The 21,872-nt window shown below is 45.1% G+C and overlaps 1 protein-coding gene across 1 annotated transcript; it reads left to right on the forward strand.

Moving 5' to 3' along the window:
- Positions 1-4,242: 4,242 nt before the first annotated feature.
- On the forward strand, positions 4,243-20,374 carry enc1 (ectodermal-neural cortex 1). Its single transcript, XM_083793432.1, has 4 exons — positions 4,243-4,568; positions 15,675-15,995; positions 18,475-19,425; positions 19,816-20,374. Exons 2-4 carry the CDS (start codon positions 15,681-15,683, stop codon positions 20,344-20,346), a joined length of 1,797 nt encoding a protein of 598 aa, XP_083649558.1. The 5' UTR covers positions 4,243-4,568; positions 15,675-15,680; the 3' UTR covers positions 20,347-20,374.
- The last annotated feature ends 1,498 nt before the right edge of the window (positions 20,375-21,872 follow it).

The raw sequence follows: 21,872 nt of genomic DNA on the forward strand, positions 1-21,872 counted from the left end.
CACTTCAACCATTGCCGGGGGAAGGTCTTGGCATTTGGGGCTATAGTGTTGTGTGTGTGGCAGACCTGTATCCCGAGAGAAGACAGACTATGCACCCACTGCACACTAAATGAAGTGGAAACCGAGCTACACTTCCTAACCATCTGTTCATTGTACCAAGACTTCAGAGACACATACTGTACTTCCCACAGATTACAACCACACACGGAGATTTTGAACATGACCAATGACAAAAAACTCCCATATCTGCTGGGCGAAGTACAACAATGTGCAAACACAGCAGCAATATTTGTGAGTTGCTGTGATAGGAGAAGGATATCAAATGGAACACAACCACCGTAAAGACTAATCATTGTGTATATTCCTGCACTATACCTGCATCGAGTGATCTTGGTACATAGAAGTTGATCTATTGAAGATTCTGACTTTTGATTGTATTGCTGTATTGTTGTATTGTTCTTTCTGCTTTGGCAATGTAAACGTATGTTTTCTCATGCCAATAAAGCCCTTTGAATTGAATTGAATTGTGTGGTCCTCAAAAGGACACTGCTACTCCCACTCCTAGGAGGCCCTTCTGTGTCGCTTCCCCTGGTCTGGTCATCTGGTCCCTGTTCAGTGTCGCAGGTCTATGTCACTGTCTCTCAAGAGAGTGGCAAGATGTTACAAGCCAGCTAGAGCAGATGGACATGCTGCCATGAGATACTTTCTCTTGAGGGTGTTCGGGATGAATGACTGGGTATATAACCACACAGTTGTGTCAAGAGGCGTCAAGAAAACACCCAGCCCAGGTGTCTCTTCCGGTGTTTAAAACAGCTGGTTGATTTTCACACTTGTGAGTGGCGTCATTCGTCAACTTGTAGTGTGGGCCAGTCTGTCTGGTGGTGATGATGACTGTGTGGGGTGATTATTTGAGCACCAGTCCACCTATATCTCTTGTATTGTATATCTTGACACTCAATAACACTGGTTTTACAAGTTAGAAACAAAATCATTTACATTTTTACTTTGTTCTAGAATCTAGAACAAAGTAAAAATGTTAATGATTTTGTTGACTGAAAAGAATACAAAACAAAACATGCTATTAATCTAGAATCTAGATTAATAGCATGTTTTGTTTTGTATTCTTTTCAGTTCACTACACCTCATGTGCAAGGTGAACTGACAATAAAATACTTTACCTAGAACTGGACCATGTTATAGGCCTACCATGCTAGACTTGCTAGTTAATTTGTTCTCAAAATGGTTCAATTTGGTATCCCGACACCCACACTCCACTCTGTATAAACCATCATGATTCTGAACAACACCTAGAATCCATCGCACACATAACAAATGGATGTAGTGTATACAAAAACTTGTATATTGCTCGCCACGACCGGATTGTTGACCTAGTGTCTGATGCAGTTCGAAAGTATGTGCCATCTAGTGCAGCAATGTTTAAACATTCAAGAGTGTTACCAGATTGGTTTAACTGTGCATGCGATGTCTTTGCCAACATCCAGAATACACCTGATGTTGTCTTTGTTGACACCAGTCACAAGGAGGTCCTGATTCTGGAGGTGGGCTGTGTCTTTGATTTGTACATGGACCAGGCATTCCAAGATAAATATTCTAAGTACCAACCATTACTTGGAAGTATAACAAACTTGGGGTATCGCTGTAGATTTGCCATACTGATATTCGGAAGCCTGGGCCATGTGCATACACTGACCATGAGTGGCCTAAGAATAGCTGGCATGACAAAAAGCAAAGCCAAACAACTTGCCAAATACTGTTCTGTTTCGGATGTTATAGGCAGTTTGTCTGTGTGGAGAAGGAGGTGCCATGTGTATTCTTAAGTGAACATGAACTGTCAACCCCGTTATATTTGTTTCCTTTACATTAATTGTAATTTGTGGATTCAAATAAAGAAATCGAAATGTGTGTGTGTGTGTGTGTGTGTGTGTGTGTGTGTGTGTGTGTGTGTGTGTGTGTGTGTGTGTGTGAGTGAGTGAGTACTTACACTAACAACAAACTTATTGTAACTTACTGGCTACTGCAAAGCACAGTGCCATTCCCTTTGCATTCTGTAGGATTGCCTTTTGTACACTAGGGGGCCCTGTTGTCATGAAATTGATGATTTAAGGCGTAAGCACTGCCATGTATCCTGCCTACATCTTTTTCTTACTCTTTGATGATCTGAGCATGTTGACAGATATTAATGACGAGTCTCAGCTAAACCCACAAGGAACTTCTTGGATTAACAGAAAGCTGAATCTCTTCTCACAAAAGTGCCAAAACCATTAAGATGCAAAAAACCTCATTATGAACGGGAATGAATATAGGCTAGAATAGATGGACTTGACATCCACAGCTATAGTTCCAGCCAAGGCAGGCTCAATGGAACAGAAATAGCAGCAGCCTTTGGAACAGTATAGCCTAATCAAAGCAGTAGCCTAATTACTAGGCCTACTCCTAATGAGGCTAAAGCTCATCATTATCGCAAATCACAACGATTGCAGGCTTAATATCCAAATGAAATTTGATGCTATATACAGCAAATCAGATGATATACAATATGCTCTCTTATTTTAGTCATAGGGCTAGTGAATGCCATGGTTCTCAAAGTGAGGTCCGGGACCCCGAAAGATCTTGAGGGGGTTCCTAACTAAATGGTCCCATATAAGGGTCTGTAGCTCAAACAGTGTAGTCTGAGTTAAACTTACACAGAGGATTTCACTATGGGGTCCCAGAGATAAGAGATGGTATTGGGGGTCCGTTAGCCCTGCTCCAGTGCTTACAGCGAGTCTCGCTGTAAGCACTGGAGCAGGGCTAGGGGGCTGTCAAACTGGGGGTCCTTGAATCATGTGGGATTGATTGATTGATTGATTGATAGTACAGGTAGCCTATACTGTCACAAGGGTTATACTATAAAAAGGATTAAACAACAAGCAACAACAACAGGGGTCTTGTTTGCATTGTGGTCCATACTGAATTCACAATACAATACAATGCAATACTGTACATATTGGTAGAATGCTCAGTATAGCGTCAACAGGACAATTTACAGAGAGAGGACAGTGTTGATTGATTTTTACTTTTAGTCATAGTCGTTTGGATAAAATGTAATTTTATTTCAGACTATTTTAGTCGTGAAATCATTTCTCATTTGCACATGTGTGGGAAGAACAGAGGTATAGCCGAAGCCTATACTCACACACAACTACTGTATAGGTGTGTATGCATGAGCACTCTTTGTACTTTAAGCCTATATTAAAAACATGCACGTGCTTTTCTTTTTATGTGGACCCCCAGGGATCCTCCAATAAACCTATAAAAAGGCACACGTGCTGCTGTGTGTGCTGTGTGTGTGTACGCTGCAGACGCGCCTGCAGTTGAGTCGCTTGGATGCCCTGGAATGCCCTTGATGTCTTCCTGATGATTCACCTGAATCATAACAGGCCAGTGGGGCGTGGGGCGCAGGAAAATGAGTTGATATTGCATCAGTTTAACCCCTTTAAACATATAGGCTATACATTGGCTATTTGAAAATAACAATGTTTTTTTTTTGTTTTGTTTTTTTTACAAATTTGAAATATTTTCCAAAAATATATATTTGAATATTTCTGTCACATTGCGATGCTTTGTGAGCTTGTAGATCTGCTATTTTCAAAACAATCTTGATATATATATATATATATTTAACAAATCACTGGCACAAAATATTTTCAGATTGGGGTCCACTCCCAAATAACAGTCTACATAGATCTATAGGCGTTAATTTGGGGGGGGACATCATCACACACTTAGACAGACATGACATCTGAGAACCACATAGCCTCGATCAGCAACCGTTTCTTCATGAATCAATCATTTTCGATTAAAGACAAAATAGGCAACCATCAATTAAAAATAAACACCATATATCCAATATTTACTCTTAAATATGCATGTTATATTATCATTCGAATCTATAGTGTTTTGCCTATTATAATGGAGAAGTGGACCCACCCACGCCATCCCACCAGTGGGCCCCGGACCACAGGTTGAGAACCACCACCCTTCATCCCAGAGAGGTGATGGTCCTCCCCCTCCTCTCTCTCTCTTCACTGTAAAAATAAAACGCACCCATTAAATTCAAGGGAAGAGTGGTTAGTAGTAAGTAGGCAGGCACTAGGCAGCGACTCAGCGACCGTCTCACTCACACACTCACACACACAGCAGCAACAGCAGCAGATGTCTGTGAACGTTCACGTTGGTGGAGGAGAGATCGCACACAGCAGCAGCCGCGCGGTGGATTATTAGCCTATCTATCTAATGAAGATACTCAGTCAATATCCAGCCTAAAGCCGTTCGTTGTATGAGGAAAAAGTAGATTCATCTTTTTCTTTCCCCCCACTGAATATTTCTCTCCCGTATCGATCGGAATTTAAACCGAGGAGGAGGACTTGGTCCTTTTTGTATTCCCAAAACGCGCACGGGAGTCGGGAGGTTTCCACGGAACCAACATCGTGGCGTCTCTCTCACAAACTGTGTCATGTTCGAGGGATAAAGCGGGCAGAATTGAATTCCTACTTTCACCCAAAGAGGTATGAGTTATCATCACACTACACCGCTGCAACTGTAATGCTATGTTAATACTGATAATGATATAGCCCTGCTACAGCCTGCCTATAATAGCTGCTGAAGCTGGGCTAATTTATTTCTGATCACGAATCGATGCTGGACCAGAGAGGAGGGGAGTGTTTAGTGTTAGAACATGATCAATAATAGCCTGGGTGTGTTTATGTATAAAACGAGCCTGGTGTATACTAGGCTACAGTATAGCCTATAACTTATTACTACCATAAACATTGATTAGATCAATTTAGACATAATTGGTGGGAAATGGCCATGGATGTCAGACTCAGACACACCTAATTGCGATGAATAGCATATATTATGACGGATATAGCCAGGCTCCCATGTAGTCCCACTTTATGTTCGTATTATAGCCTCCCACAGTCAACCAATGCCTGTGTGTTCTTTGTTTTTGATATATTAATGCAAGGGCAGACTCTCCGCCTTTGCTGCACTGTTTGTTTAGAGAGTGTGAATGTCTTGTGGGAGGTTGATGGCAGCACAGTTTAAATGGCCAGCAGCAGCAGCAGCTCGGGGCATCAGGTGTGCCCTCTCCAGTCAACTCACACCTCGCCGCTTGTCCGATGTGTCATTATTAATGCTCCTGATTTGATCAAGGCATTGCTCAGTCAGTGACATACTGGGCTTCGCCGGTTGTTAAAATGCAATTAAACTGAAAACTAAACAAGAGATGCTGGTGACAGCTGTTTTGAGACACAACGCGTGTATCATGTGGCAAACGAGAATGATTCATTCAATTTGGATACATACATACCGCCCCCCTTTCCCCCCCCAGACAAGGCAGATGGCAAATGAAAATGTACTGAAATGCATCCAGTCGAGGTGGTGCTTCACTCATGCACTCATCTCTGGTGCATGAAAAGCGCACACACACACACACACACACACACACACACACACACACACACACACACACACACACACACACACACACACACACACACACACACACACACACACACACACACACACACACACACACACACACACACACACACACACACACACACACACACACACACACACACACACACACACACACACACACACACACACACCACAGTGGGTCGTGACAAAGAAGGAGGAGGCAAGCAACCAACTGTCAAAATGTTTGATTTGAATGTTTCATTTATATGCAGATGTATAAGAGCTAGTATAGACTACTACTGTATTCATTGTTTTTGTTATTCTTCACACTGCTAGCAGATGTCTGGCAACTGGCAAATATTAAATTTGTTTTTGCTGCATTCATTCATGGTTATAATTGTTTTTTTGTTTTTTTTTAATTGATGATCGCATCATTCAGTAACAGTAGACCAGTGGTTCCACAACTTTTCCTCAAATTAAGTACGGTATTTCGCTGTGGACCCCCATTTGAAAATGGTTTGTGATGGTTTGGGGTGTCAAAAATCAAATCAGAAATCAAAAGAATCAAGTTGTGAGCTTGTAGATCCATATATGGTTCTGTATGGATTGACACCTTTTGCTCTTGGATTTTCTATCATGAGTGCATTGAGGATATCAAACGGGCAGATATTATTTATAAGCATACATAATGCATGTAATTATTAGCCTCGCAATATATATACATAATGCTCAATAGTGAAATCTGGAACCTGGCTTTTCAAGGTCAATTGTAACACTTTGTAGAGTTATGTTACGTCGTCGTATTAGTGTCTTGCGCGCGCGCACACGCGCACACACACACACACACACACACACACACACACACACACACACACACACACACACACACACACACACACACACACACACACACATCGTCTCACCGTGGCACGTTCGTTGTGAGCTTGTACTGTAGATCGGCTATTTTTTATCAATATTGAACCAATGAAAACAAGATTTGCTGACCTGACTTTTTTTTTTTTTGTAACATTTCCTGAAACCTTTTGGGAGATCCTACTGTATGATTGTCACTTGACAGTGACAATATCTTATTTACATAATAGAACATGTGAAACATGTACTGTTTACTAACTCGTTGTCCAGAGATACGAAGAATGCCATCATTTGAACCCCACCACCCATAGAAAAAGGTTTAGTTTGGGGCAAAAACAAGAGGGGGGGGGGGGGGGGCTAGTAGAGCCCTTTGGAATCCATGCAGTCAACTTTAAGCATCAAACTTAGACTTATCTCTCTAGTTACCTGCTATGCTAGTTACTTTGTAGCGGTGAATTCACTATCTACAATACACAGTAGTCTTTTACCAGCTGAGTCTGGTCAGGTTAGAGTGTCTGCCCTGGCCTGAGATCAGAGTTTGATTCCCCGGCCGGGTCAGGGTCATACACCAAAGACTGTGTGAATGAATGGGTCCCAGATCTCCCCATGCTTCCCTGCTTGGCACTCAGCATCAAGGGTTGGATTGGAGGGAAGTCCCTGCGACATACTGTACTATAGCGTCATGTCCAGGGGGTGTACTTGTACACGATGCCCAAGGGGTGTACTTTGTACTCTATGGCTCCGAGAGACATGGGCGCTTTCAAAGAAATTAGAGAAACGGCTGGATGGCACTTATACATGCATCAGTAGGCAGGAACTGGGGATGGCAATGAAGGACGGGAAGTCTGATTTCATTGTGAAATCTCTGATCTCGACCGGTGGTCGAAAAATTATGAAGTACACCCAGGGGGTGCACTTCTCTACATCATGTCCAGCGGGTGTACATCATGGCTGGGAGGAGGATGCACTTTATACATCAAGGCGCCTCACGCTACAGAAACAGGAGATAGGCTCCTGCCCTGTGGGCCACATGGCTCGGCAAAGGCTTACAACAGGACCATTTTTTACCCTGTTTGCTGAATAGCGTTCACGCCATTTATTCACTGACCAGAAGCAGGGGACCAAAACATTCCTCACCGGCCCTCAAAATGAATAACAGTGAAGGGATAACAAAAGCAGAGGCAATGGATTTACCCCCCCCCATCCCCCACAGCAAATCCAACCCTTCTAATCTATACACCACCAAGGTCTCACCCAGTGAATTCCAACCTCTCGTCATCCTCAAGGACTGGTGGTCCCTGCTTTGTTGAAGTGGACCACTCAGCACTTTAAAGGTTCTGTAGCCTACATGGAACTATTTTTTCATCATTCATCATTCATAATGCCGGCAGCAGCAGCACAAAAACATATAGTTTAGTATGAGGAGTCAAAGTTGAATGAAAGCGGTAGAAATGGGTCAACAATACAAATTACGCTATATGGATTCATTTATTTTTTATGTGTGGCCCCCAGTGTCCCCCACCAAATGACCGGAACTACTTAATAAACCTTTGCAACCACTATATTAATGGCAAGTATTTCCTACACCAAAAATCTGAACTAACCCTTTGAGAACAGTAGCATTACAAGACTATAGCACTCACACGCTGGTTGACACACCATGGTAAACGGCAACCTGTCTGCCCAAAGGCGCCCTGGAGAGCGGAAACAGGGGCGGCGTGGCAGAGGGGTCAAAGTCAATAATGTTTAACAGTACAGGATATTGACAGATATATCTCTGTTGACTGACTGGTGTTGACTGACCTCAGGGCACCATCTGAGTACCCTTCTGCATACATAACGTCCCAATGAGATTGACATGAAAAAAATATATTTGTTTAAACATAGTAAGTTGCACGTTCGGCTAATTAAAAACATTTTTTTTTTTCTCGTTTTCCACCATGTTGTGTCACTTTAGGATTTCAACATGTTCACCACCAGTTCAACACTCCTTTTTGAGTGGTGCAACCACTCCAAGGAACAACAATGTCCGTGTTCACCTATGTGTGTGCCTATGTATGTGTTGGTTCATGAGCACCAGTATGACTATGACTACCGTATCAGTAGGGGCGCTGTTGTGCCAGAAACAGAGAGAGATAGATAGTATTAGTGCTGCACTGTTGCCTGCTAATGAGAGAGAGAGAGAGAGAGAGAGAGAGAGAGGGGAGAGGAGGGGGACTGAACCACTCAGTTCACACAAACAAACTCCCAAATTGCAGATGCTGCAAATGAGTGGAATAAATGATTAAAGTGTAAATGAGTAACCCCTCTGCTCCTCCCCTGCGCTGAAGTCTGACCACTTGGTTAGAGCTGGAAACAGACTTTTCTGTGTATTCTGTTCTGCATAGTGCAGACTATAGTCACTACACTACTAGTATACAGTATATTGTAGGGTGTGCACCATCGTAAACAGCTGTTCATCATTGCTTTCTGCGACGTTATAATGATAAGAGACCTGATGACTGTAATAGTGTATATCTTCTCTTACTCTGTATCTGTACCTCTTAACTGATATGCTGCTCCTGCGGCCTGACTTTCCCCCCCGGGGGGTCACCGGAGGTCTATGTACTGTATGTGTCTTTCTAACTGTAATGCAAGTCCATTGAGCGGGTTCCCCCCAGTGGTTCAGTCAACAAGACATAATGTCAATATCTTCTACCGTTAACGTTTTGGGCGGGAACCCCTTTTGGTGTTTCGAGCATTATGTTATACTTTAGCTATTGAAAAATAGCAGATCGACAAGCTCGTAGAGCGGCACCGAGTACCGCGCTACGAGCTTGTGTAGGTCTGCCATTTTTTAAGAATCGTGAAAATGTGCATGGCCCAAATGTTTGAATATATTCCTTCAGAGCGAAGGTTTATAACTCAAATCTTTGCTTCTGGGGGTGGGGTCCCTGGAACAACATATTTTCAGATGGGGGGTCGGCGGCCAATTACATATATTTTTGGACATGAAAATGTTTGAGAACGAATGAAACGAATGAAAACCTGAGTATACTTTGATGACTGGGGTCGCCCAGGCATTCTCTATGCCTATGGTAACAGGAAGAGAAGGCGCCTCAATGTAAAATTGCTATTTTGTCCAAAACGTTAAAATAATAATCAAAATGGTATATGTAAAGTAAACGGGATTAGAACGTGATTGAACCAAATAACATTCGTCTAACGTTTCTACAATAGCTGCAAATTGCTTCAAAACCTGTATCCAATAATTTGGGGCATAAACAAGAAGCTCAAATCATGTATGCTTTAACATCACATTACCATTTTTCAAATAAATGTTAACATTTTGGACAAAAACAAAATAGCCAATTTGACATGCATGGAGCCCACTTAGCGCCCACTCGTCCTGTATTCCATCTGTATGCTGTCTAGGGCAGCCCTCCTCCCAAAATCTATTCTCTGAAAATAGCCGATCTACACTACATCTGGATCTGGCCTGTTCTGACATCACAAATATGCCCGGGCCCTGGACCTGATCACCCCTATATATCTCCATATATGCAGCTGGCCTGTTCAGTGACATCACATCACTTCATATTTGGGCATGCCTGACACAAAACTCCATATATAGGAATAAAGGGAGACGGATACAGAAACCTCCATATATGGGCATAAAAGGGACACAGACAGATGGGTGGAACGGGTACTCTGACGCGGGTACAACGGGTATAGTTGCAAATTCCAACATTACAGACTTGGTGCTCCACAGCCGGACAACGGGTCTAGTTGGCTGGGAAATGGATGCTCTTGGGATAGATAGTGTGGTTCTAAGCAAAGCCAGAAGTCATTATGAGATTGGGGAAGGAAGGCGTACTGGTTGGAGCAGTCGGTCTGCATACCACGCCGGCATCATGACTGTATAGTCTCTGGATCACTTGACTCCACTGGCATTCAGCCACGTCTGTGTCAACAACAGGTTGTTCAGTTAAAGAAATGAAATCACTGTGACAGTGTGAGCGGTGAGAGAGAGAGAGGAAAAAAAAGATTACAGTACATTAATCCGAGCATACTTGGCACAAAGGGTTACAGTAAAAAAAAAAGAAAAACTAATGATTAAGGATGTTAAAGATGCATGAGTGACCCCACGTTGTACACACACACACACACACACACACACACACACACACACACACACACACACACACACACACACACACACACACACACACACACCTCTATAAAAAGAAGTAGTGCATTCTGCGTCGCTTTGTGATTTTCCCACGAGAAAGGAGAGGATAGAGAGATAGAATGAGAACAAGGGCAAAGAGATAGAAAGCTACAGATAGCCACCTCAGTGGCCTTGTTGGTTAGAGTGTCCCAACCCTGAGATTAGGAGGTCGGCCTGGGTTCAATCCACCGGGCTGGGTCATACCAAAGACTTTAAGGTTTGGGTTGCATTTGGGGGTAAGTCCTTGTCATATTTCCAGGGGGTGTACTGTACTTGTGTGGTGACAATAGCATAGAGATAGATAGATATAGATCTGTTACTACTACTTTTGTATAATTCCTTATTAGACTGATATATACAGGGGGAAAACATGCTTTTTGATTAGGGTGGATGAATGTGACACGTGTGAGTCAGAATGGGAAGAGACATCTCCACTCAGAATGAGCATAGGAAGGAACCCTGACAATTTCTTGCATGTGCATAAATGTCTGCATACTAGTGTGTTCATGTTAGCGTGTGTGTGTGTGTGTGCGCACGTGTGCCTGCCTGTGCACGTGTGTGTAGGTGCGTGCATGTGCATGGTGTGTGCAAGTGAAAAGGACTTTGATATGTGAGTGTTTTCAGTCACTTTAGAGGCAGTCTTGGCATCTTTAGAGAAGAAGGAAGCATTAGTTCTCAGCGGGGTAGTGGAGCCGACGCGTACTAGCTGTATGTGTTACTGCCTATTCGTTTAATTCATCTTAACCCATTCTGACCTGAGATCAGATTCATACGAGGTTTCCGCCGGACACACACTGGTCTGATGAACCCATTCTGACCTGAGATCAGATTCTAAAAATGTCAGTCGTTCTTAGATTTTTCAAAAAATAGCAGACCTACAAGCTCGTATCGCGCCACTCGGTGGCGCGATATGAGCTTGTAGATCTGCTATTTTTAAATAGCTAAAGCATAACATGATGCTGACACCAAAATGGGTGCCCGGTCAGAATGGGTTAATACAGTCCATTCTATATATCGTTGCTGTCAGGAAGAAAAACCTATAATAACTCCACATTTCGTTTAATTCATCTTAATACAGTCGATGCTATAAATCGTTGCTGTCAGGAAGAAAAACCTATAATATCTCCACATTTTTCGTTGTAAATAAAATGCTGTACTGCTCCATCGCCATGCGAGGCGTTTTGAGCTTCGAGGTAGATTGAGGAAAAAAATCCAGTAGAAGTAAATAGCAGAGCAGATTCTGATATCTCCATAATATACATTCATGAAATGCACCACAAATGCTGCCCTAATTAAATAGGGTGATATAGAGAGACTTAACCCATTCTGGGCGGGAACCCCTTTGGTGTTTTAACTAAGCATTATGTTTTCAATTTAGCTATTGAAAAATAGCAAATCTACAAGCTCAGTAGGTCTGCTATTTTGAAAAATCTTAAAAATGCGTCATGAATCTTTGAATATATATTCTTTCAGAGCAAACGTTTTTCTTTATTTCAACATCAGGCCTAAGCTGTGAACAGAGAGAGAGAGAGAGGACAGACGGACAGAGAGAGACAGAGAGGGAGACAGAGAGAGAGAGACAGAGAGAGAGAGAGAGACAGACGGACAGAGAGAGAGACAGAGAGGGAGACAGACAGAGACAGAGAGAGAGACACTGTATAACATGTCTCCATGCAGACAGAACCCAGCGATTAAGTGCTTGACGCACACATCAGGTATCCTAGCAGAGAGCCCTGACAATTAATCTTCTTGACCTTCAACAGCTCCAAATGTTGGCTTGTTAGCTTTACGTTTAAGCTATCGATTCCTCAATGGCTCTCTGTGAGATTATTCCATTCTGACCGGGCACCCGTTTTGGTGTCGGCATCATGTTATGCTTTAGCTATTTAAAAATAGCAGATCTACAAGCTCATATCGCGCCACCGAGTGGCGCGATACGAGCTTGTAGGTCTGCTATTTTAGAAAAATCAAAAAAAACGACTGACATTTTTAGAATCTGATCTCAGGTCAGAATGGTTTCATCAGACCAGTGTGTGTCCAGCGGAAACCTCGTGTGAATCTGATCTCAGGTCAGAATGGGTTATAATAGCACCTTCTTCATTCAAAGGTTATAGGAGGAAGATCACAGAGGGAGGATCCAGACAGAAACCCCCCCCCCCCCCCCCCCCCAGCATCATATTCTGATCCGATCTAAACGCTCGCAACGCGTCACAAATGCGTCGTGTCGTGATATTGTAGCTCAGCTATTTTCAGCGAAGATGTGTAGTGTAGAGCAGTGGTTCCCAAACCTTTTCATCTCAAGGACCCCCAAATTGACACTAATTAGCCCACGCCGGACCACCCATTTGAAGAGACATACCAGGGACCCCCCCCCCCCCACACACACACATAAGAGAAGATTGTTTTACGGCTCTAGCAGTGATTCTCAACCCGTTAAATTTCAAGGACCCCCCAGTTTGACATGCATATTAGTCTACTACAGAGACCCCCGTTTAATGGCATTTCTATCTCTGGGACCCCCAATTTATATTGTACACAAATGGAACCAAATGGACCCGTTCGGGTCCATGTGGTTCCATTTGTACACTCTCAGAGTTAAAGACACATAAGGGGTCCATTTGGTTCCAACTATCATTTTAGCTGGGGACCCCCTGGGACTCTCTCAAGGACCCCACTTTGGGAACCACTGGAATAACTAGAATAGTCATTACAAAAATAACAGAAATGCATATTTTTCCCACGAATAGAAAATAATACTTTCACCTATATGATGGCATGCTCCTGAACAGGTCCGCCCAGGTTCATATAGTGATTAATGACTTAACTGACAACACTGAAGGAGTCGCATGTCACCGTGTCCTCTTATTGTGCTGTTCTGCATACCAAACAAGAACATTCATGGTATTTTCCCATCATTACTTGACTGTTGACAATGTGTTACTTATTGGTAATGCCATGACTCATCAGGGCTGTGAGTGTGTGTGTGTGTGTGTGTGTGTGTGTGTGTGTGTGTGTGTGTGTGTGTGCGTGTGTGTGTGTGTGTGTGACCCAAATCATGAGTTCATGACTATATTGTTCTCTTTTCTCGTAGGCTACCTGTTGTTTGGACTTGTTTAATAATGGAATCTCTATTATAGATGTCAATTAGCCTCTTTTGAAATTCAATTCATTGTGGTGGTGGTGGTGGTGGGTAGAATTACATATTGAAACCTATTCATCGATCGCATAAAGGAGTATTTCCAATCTCTGTGCTTTTGTGTGCGCCCAGACAGTTTTAGGTTGCTTGATTTAATATTTCATAGTAATCACTTAGTCACTTAGTCACCTGGCTTGACATCTGGTTAAGTCGTTTTTTGATTGATTTTTTGATTGATTTATTAACAGTTTGCGGAATTACAGTACATTTCAAGTACAATTCAATACAAAAAACTGTTAACAGTGAGTGGACGACACCATAAAGCATTACACTTGTTTACAATAGGGCCCACCATTTTCAATTCATCAAAACATTAAACGTGCGGTAGCCCCCTCACACCAAAAAATTTAAGGGACCTCATTCTAAAACCAGTTCTTCACCATGTTTTAGTGAGACGTTTTGGCAGGGACCTGATCTGGCAAGGAAAAAGGTTTTCGGGTAAATTAGGCTTATCTTGAACCGGACAAATTGGTTTTGTGGTTTGTCAGCAATATCAAGTGTGGAGAAACATAATACAGTACTTACTTACTGTGTTAGATTTCTCCACCTATGTATCGGCAACACGTAGATAAAATAGGTCAAATATACGTTTCTTGGAATTCCACCACATGTTAAATTATACTATGCACTAATACTTAATTAAAAGGTGCTGTAAGTGATATTGTTTGGTTAAATCAGCAGTATGATTTCTCTCTCTTGTTGACCTGAAATGGTATTTTCTGTTTACTAAAGAGCTGGAGGACAAACTGGTTGGAATAACGTGTTCCTTCCACGCGCTACGTCCAACCAGGGAAACTCCCCCCTGTCAGGTGTAAAGGAGCAACTTGGACACTCAGGCATGAAGGAAGCATGAGTTCAAGTCCGTTGCTCTCCCCATGTCCCCCATATATGGGGACTAGGTTGGCGGAGGGTGTGTAGAGCCCAGGATCACATTAGATAATTGACACAGGGGTGAAAAATGGGTTACAAAATCGTGGGATAAAAATCATTAAAAAATAAATAAATAAAAGAGCTGGAGAGACAGGGAGCCCTGTTGTTACGGTACAATATCACTACACCACCTTTATTAAGTCATCATTAGTACTTTTTAATACCCTGAAGGAGGCATTATTTGGTTGCTGAAATGTTGGTCTTAAAATGAAATAAAATGTTTAGCATCGTGACTACGAGCTGTGCGACCTCTCCTTCCTTTTTTCAAATCATTAGGACTAGTAAAATGACGAGTAGACAAAATATCCAACACTGTTGATTTAAATGATCCTGTTCAAACATTTTGACAGAAAAATGAAAACTTCTCAAGCTTTAAAGTGTTCAACTGTCAACACAACCATGCGTTATGATTTAAACATCTACATTTAACCTGTTTAGGACGGGAATGCCGCGATACGAGCTTGTAGATCTGCTATTCTTTTTAAAGTCGTGAAAATGTGTGCAATTTGAATATATATAGCAAAGGTTTTCAACAACGTTATTTTCAGACGGGGCGTCTGTGGCCAATTACATAAAAATATTGGGGCTCCCTGACATGAAAAACTTTGAGCTTCACTGACATAGAAACATAGGTAGACGAAAGGTATCTTTCTTCCAAGTTGTACTGCTTGTCAAAAGGTGTAAGTTGCAGACTTAAAAAGGAAAAAAAAGGGAATCCAAGGCACTCCGTCTTTGGTGAAAAATTAAATAGTTTATTGATGAGCAAGGCAAATAAATAACAGGACCTACGCCTTTCGACCAAAAGGTCTTCGTCAGGGTCTATCTACCATCTTGGCTAATAGAAACAGTTTCATCAGAAAACTGTCAGGATTTAGAAGACATTTTAGAATCAGGTCCTCTGGTCTAAACGGATAAAAGAAAAAAACACGTGTTTTAATCCTTGTCTTTCTCTCTCTCTCTTTCTTTTCTGTTTTGCAGGATTCAATGAAAATGTCCGTCTGCGTCCACGAGAACCGCAAGTCGCGCGGCGGCGCCACCAGCAGCAGCGGCGGCGGCTCCAACATGAACATCTACCTGTTCCACAAGTCGTCGTACGCCGACAGCGTGCTGTCGCACCTCAACGCGCTGCGGCAGCAGCGGCTGTTCACCGACGTGCTGCTGCACGCCGGCGCCCGCTCCTTCCCGTGCCACCGCGCCGTGCTGGCCGCCTGCAGCCGCTACTTCGAGGCCATGTTCAGCGGCGGGCTGCGCGAGAGCCAGGACAGCGAGGTGGACTTCCGCGACTCCATCCACCCGGAGGTAATTCATTAACCCGTCTTCTACATCCTGACGGTTTTCCATTCTGACCCGAGATCAGATTCTAAAAAAATGTCTTCTACGTCAGCCGCTCTTCGATTTATTCAAAAATAGCAGACCTACAAGCTCGTAGCGCGCCACTCGGTGGCGCGCTATGAGCTTGTAGGTCTGCTATTTTTCAATAGCTAAAGCACAACATAATGCTAACACCAAAAGGGGTTCCCGCCCCAAAATGGGTTAATGGCATTTCTATCTCTTGAGACCCCAATGTATATTGTAAAATCAAAGTTAATTTACCTCTCAGAGTGTACAGATGTATACATTTGTACATTCTCTGAATTACAGACCCATAAGGGTCCATTTGGTTCCTAATTATCATTTAGCCGGGGACCCCCTGGAACTCTCTCAAGGACCCCGCTTTGGGAACCACTGCTGTAAAGTGCCCATTACCCTAGGCGGGGTTTGGCGAAAAGGGCCTTTCTGTGTGGAGTTTGCATGTTCTCCCCGGGTCTCCTATAGGGTAGGTACCCTAAAAAAAAAACATGCAGTAATCCTGGTCTCTAAACTGCCTCCCCCTGGCCAGCCGGGGCGCCTGATGGAAGGGGGAAGGAACTGGTTGGAATAACGTGTTCCTTCCACGTGCTACATCCAACTGGGGAAACTCCCCCCCTGTCGTCTCGTATAGCAATTTCGGTCCAAAAGTAATCAAACCGCCCCGGCGATATTCACTCATATTTGATACAGTCTGTTGCTGGCAAAATCTTTATTCATTTGGCGGCGGTGTTTTTTCACCATCTGTTGAAGCCTCTCCATGTGTCAAACTGCCAGGCTCATTTGTTCTTTATTGGAACACAGTTCTCACACAATTCTCCATTTTTCCAACTTTTTTCTGGTTATTCTTTTTGTAAATGAATGAATGCTCTACTATAGTCTACTTCAAGAGTGTCGCACAAAAGTAGTGAAAATAGCCGATCTAGAGCAGCTATTTTCACCAGTTTAAATACATTTGTCCGCCGAGTGAGAACGACCGACGTGTGCCTCCACTGCCTCGTTCCACATAGTCATAGCTAGCGGCACGAAGGGCTGTCTATAAGTCTGTTTGGTTGTTCCCAGAGCCTTAGATATAGACAGAGTTACGCAAACTGCGTTCACTTCATGGGGCTTCAGTCCAATGGCGGCTCTCCTACATAGACTACGCATTGAGCGTGGGGACAACCAACTGGGCCAAGTCCTGGACCGGAAGTAGGACCCTCGTTGAAAACAATGTATTTCCAACTCCAGCTTGTCTCAGTTCAGGCTGCATGAACAGCGCTCGAGCGCTCGGTTTCTGCGTAACTATCGTAACTCTATTAGATGGCTCTGGTTGTTTCCCACCCCAGGTGTTGGAGCTGTCTCTATAAGTCCGTGTTGGTTGTTTCCCACCCCAGGTGTTGGAGCTGTCTCTATAAGTCTGTGTTGGTTGTTTCCCACCCCAGGTGTTGGAGCTGTCTCTATAAGTCCGTTTTGGTTGTTTCCCACCCCAGGTGTTGGAGCTGTCTCTATAAGTCCGTTTTGGTTGTTTCCCACCCCAGGTGTTGGAGCTGTCTCTATAAGTCCGTTTTGGTTGTTTCCCACCCCAGGTGTTGGAGCTGTCTCTATAAGTCCGTGTTGGTTGTTTCCCACCCCAGGTGTTGGAGCTGTCTCTATAAGTCCGTTTTGGTTGTTTCCCACCCCAGGTGTTGGAGCTGTCTCTATAAGTCCGTTTTGGTTGTTTCCCACCCCAGGTGTTGGAGCTGTCTCTATAAGTCCGTTTTGGTTGTTTCCCACCCCAGGTGTTGGAGCTGTCTCTATAAGTCCGTGTTGGTTGTTTCCCACCCAGGTGTTGGAGCTGTCTCTATAAGTCCGTTTTGGTTGTTTCCCACCCCAGGTGTTGGAGCTGTCTCTATAAGTCCGTGTTGGTTGTTTCCCACCCCAGGTGTTGGAGCTGTCTCTATAAGTCCGTGTTGGTTGTTTCCCACCCCAGGTGTTGGAGCTGTCTCTATAAGTCCGTTTTGGTTGTTTCCCACCCCAGGTGTTGGAGCTGTCTCTATAAGTCCGTGTTGGTTGTTTCCCACCCCAGGTGTTGGAGCTGTCTCTATAAGTCCGTGTTGGTTGTTTCCCACCCCAGGTGTTGGAGCTGTCTCTATAAGTCCGTGTTGGTTGTTTCCCACCCCAGGTGTTGGAGCTGTCTCTATAAGTCCGTTTTGGTTGTTTCCCACCCCAGGTGTTGGAGCTGTCTCTATAAGTCCGTTTTGGTTGTTTCCCACCCCAGGTGTTGGAGCTGTCTCTATAAGTCCGTTTTGGTTGTTTCCCACCCCAGGTGTTGGAGCTGTCTCTATAAGTCCGTTTTGGTTGTTTCCCACCCCAGGTGTTGGAGCTGTCTCTATAAGTCCGTTTTGGTTGTTCCCCACCCCAGGTGTTGGAGCTGTCTCTATAAGTCCGTGTTGGTTGTTTCCCACCCCAGGTGTTGGAGCTGCTGCTGGACTACGCCTACTCATCGCGCGTGGTCATCAACGAGGAGAACGCCGAGTCCCTGCTGGAGGCCGGCGACATGCTGGAGTTCCAGGACATCCGGGACGCGTGCGCCGAGTTCCTGGAGCGCAACCTGCACCCGTCCAACTGCCTGGGCATGCTGCTGCTCTCCGACGCCCACCAGTGCACCAAGCTGTCGGAGCTCTCGTGGGGCATGTGCCTGGGCAACTTCCCCGCCATCTGCAAGACGGAGGACTTCCTGCGGCTGCCGCGGGACATGGTGGTGCAGCTGCTGTCCCACGAGGAGCTGGAGACGGAGGACGAGAGGCTGGTGTACGAGGCGGCGCTGAGCTGGGTGAACTACGACCTGGAGGGGAGGCACGGCCACCTGTCGGAGCTGCTGCGCACGGTGCGGCTGGCCCTGCTGCCGGCCATCTTCCTGATGGAGAACGTGTCCACGGAGGAGCTGATCAACAGCCAGGCCAAGAGCAAGGAGCTGGTGGACGAGGCCATCCGCTGCAAGCTGAAGATCCTGCAGAACGACGGCGTGGTCAACAGCCCGTGCGCGCGGCCCCGCAAGACCAGCCACGCCCTGTTCCTGCTGGGCGGGTCGACCTTCATGTGCGACAAGCTGTACCTGGTGGACCAGAAGGCCAAGGAGATCATCCCCAAGGCGGACATCCCCAGCCCCAGGAAGGAGTTCAGCGCCTGCGCCATCGGCTGCAAGGTCTACATCACGGGCGGGCGGGGCTCGGAGAACGGCGTGTCCAAGGACGTGTGGGTGTACGACACGGTGCAGGAGGAGTGGTCCAAGGCGGCGCCCATGCTCATCGCCCGCTTCGGCCACGGCTCGGCCGAGCTGAAACACTGCCTCTACGTGGTGGGAGGTCACACCGCGGCCACCGGCTGCCTCCCGGCCTCTCCCTCGGTGTCTCTCAAACAGGTCAGTTGGTTTGGTGGACAAAGTACTCCCAACTTAACCCCAGTACTTGAGTCAAACGCATAGCCTGGTCAAATGTTACTCAAACTACAAGGGAAAGTTGATCTGTCAAATTTGTATATTTGAGTTTAAGCACTGGACTATTTGGTTTAAAAAAAAAAAGCTTGTAGATCTGCTAGTTTCACTATATTTGAAATAGGGCTGAAGAGGTTAATTCATAACATACTCGTTTTCCCTTGAAATGTACTGGAATCACAGGTACAATATTTGTCTTTGAAATGTAGAAGAGTGAAAGCCATTACGTATCCAGGAATACAAATTCAAGTAAAGTACAAATACTAAAGTACAAACGTTTAGTAGTAGTCAAGTAAATGTACTTTGTGTGACCCGCAGGTGGAGCAGTTTGACCCGGCGACCAACAAGTGGACCATGGTGGCCCCGCTGAGGGAGGGCGTGAGCAACGCGGCCGTGGTCAGCGTCAAGCTCAAGCTCTTCGCCTTCGGCGGCACCAGCGTCACGCACGACAAGCTGCCCAAGGTGCAGTGCTACGACCCGCAGGAGAACCGCTGGACCGTGCCCGCCTCCTGCCCGCAGCCCTGGCGCTACACGGCCGCCGCCGTCCTGGGCAACCAGATCTTCGTGATGGGCGGCGACACGGAGTTCTCGGCGTGCTCGGCGTACAAGTTCAGCGTCGACAGCTACCAGTGGACTAAGGTGGGCGACGTGACCGCCAAGCGCATGAGCTGCCAGGCGGTGGCGTCCGGCAACAAGCTGTACGTGGTGGGCGGATACTTCGGCACGCAGCGCTGCAAGACCCTGGACTGCTACGACCCCACGCTGGACGCCTGGAACAGCATCACGACCGTGCCCTACTCCCTCATCCCCACTGCCTTCGTCAGCACCTGGAAGCACCTCCCGTCCTGAGTCCCGTCCCCCCCTTCCCCCTCTCCCCTCTCTCTCTCTCTCGTCTTGACGTTCGTTCCCCCCTCCTCGTCCGACTCCTCTTCCAGGAGGTATGTATTAGCTTTGCTACACGGAAATGTCCTGAGTGTTGTTGAACGTGTGTTTGAACAGAAGAGAAAAGGTGGGGTTGGCGAAAGGGAATTTCTGTGTGGAGTTTGCATGTTCTCCCCGTGTCTCCTAGGGTAGGTACCCTCCCAAAAAAAAAAACATGCAGTCATTCTGGTCTCTAAACTACCTCCCCCTGGCCAGCCGGGGCGCCTGATGGGAGGGGAAAGGAACTGGTTGGAGTAACGTGTTCCTTCCACGTGCTATACGTCCAACCGGGGAAACTCCCCCTCCCTGTCAGGTGAAAAGAAGCGGCTTGGACTCCTCATGCATTGAAGGAAGCATGAGGTCAGTCCGTTGCTCTCCCCAGGTTGACAGAGGGAGTGTATAGAGCCCAGGATTACGTTAGATAATTGACACTGGGTGAAAAAAATGGGTTACAAAATCGTGGGATCAAACATTTAAGAAAAGAAAAAACATGCATGGTTTTAACTACATTCACATGATGGACTGCATGTGAATGTAGTTATTGTGCTTCAGTGAAAAGGGAGTAGTTCTTATAGGAGGACACGCATCACTATTCTGATGGATTTGGGCAGTAATGTCCGTCTGTCTGTCTTTCATGATGTTTTTTCCATGTTGTTAGACGCAATGTATTATGTGAACAAACTAGTATAATTGTATAATTATATATGCAACGCGTTTTGAGCTTTAGATCAGGCAATTTGTTCTATTTTGGAATTCGAATCCTTAAAAGGATTGCGGTTTCCACCCGAACAGCGACGACCTAATGTACCATGCTACAATAGCACAGCCATAATTCCTGTATCACCCCACATTCCCCGAAATCCCCCTCTATAAAGTATTCGCTGGAGGATTATATTTTATGTCTCACTGTCATAACAAGGATACTATTCTTCCTGTGGGACTCCTGTGAGGAGGGCAGGAGAACTGGGTGGTGAGGAGGAGGAGGAGGGGGGGATACATTATATAAGAAAAGATAAACCTCTCTTCTATAGTACCTCCATTTTATTGTTTAAGACTATGAATATGCAAAGAACGAACAAACGGAATTATACAGCATATGGCTCCATCAGAGTGTGTGTGTGTGTGTGTGTGTGTGTGTGTGTGTGTGTGTGTGTGTGTGTGTGTGTATATGTGATGGATAGGAGGTGAGGTATAGGGGGGGGTCATTGGAACACAAAGAGAGGTTAAATGTCTTACAGTATGTATGAAGTGTGGGGGGGGGGGGTAGTGAGGATAGAAGGACCTAGAATAGAATACTTGTATTGTTCCTGGTCGGGGGTGTCCATTAGACAAGCCCCATGCCTCATGCTGACTTCCAGCATGGTGGTAACAGCATATAAGGCTAATCCACTCTGTCATGTTGATGAGGTGCTGCCAGAGGGAGGTAGACTGACCCTTAGCCACTGCTGTCCTGG

The sequence above is a fragment of the Protomyctophum parallelum genome (genome assembly GCF_964188405.1).
Source record: "Protomyctophum parallelum genome assembly, chromosome: 21".
In the NCBI taxonomy this organism is placed as follows: Eukaryota; Metazoa; Chordata; class Actinopteri; order Myctophiformes; family Myctophidae; genus Protomyctophum; species Protomyctophum parallelum.

Bases quoted from the DNA above. Each gene is read 5' to 3' on its own strand.
- enc1 (XM_083793432.1), top strand. From the start codon at position 15,681: ATGAAAATGTCCGTCTGCGTCCACGAGAACCGCAAGTCGCGCGGCGGC. The intron at 15,996-18,474 runs GTAATTCATTAA...TTCCCACCCCAG, and splicing joins GCGACTCCATCCACCCGGAG to GTGTTGGAGCTGCTGCTGGA. The intron at 19,426-19,815 runs GTCAGTTGGTTT...TGTGACCCGCAG, and splicing joins CCTCGGTGTCTCTCAAACAG to GTGGAGCAGTTTGACCCGGC.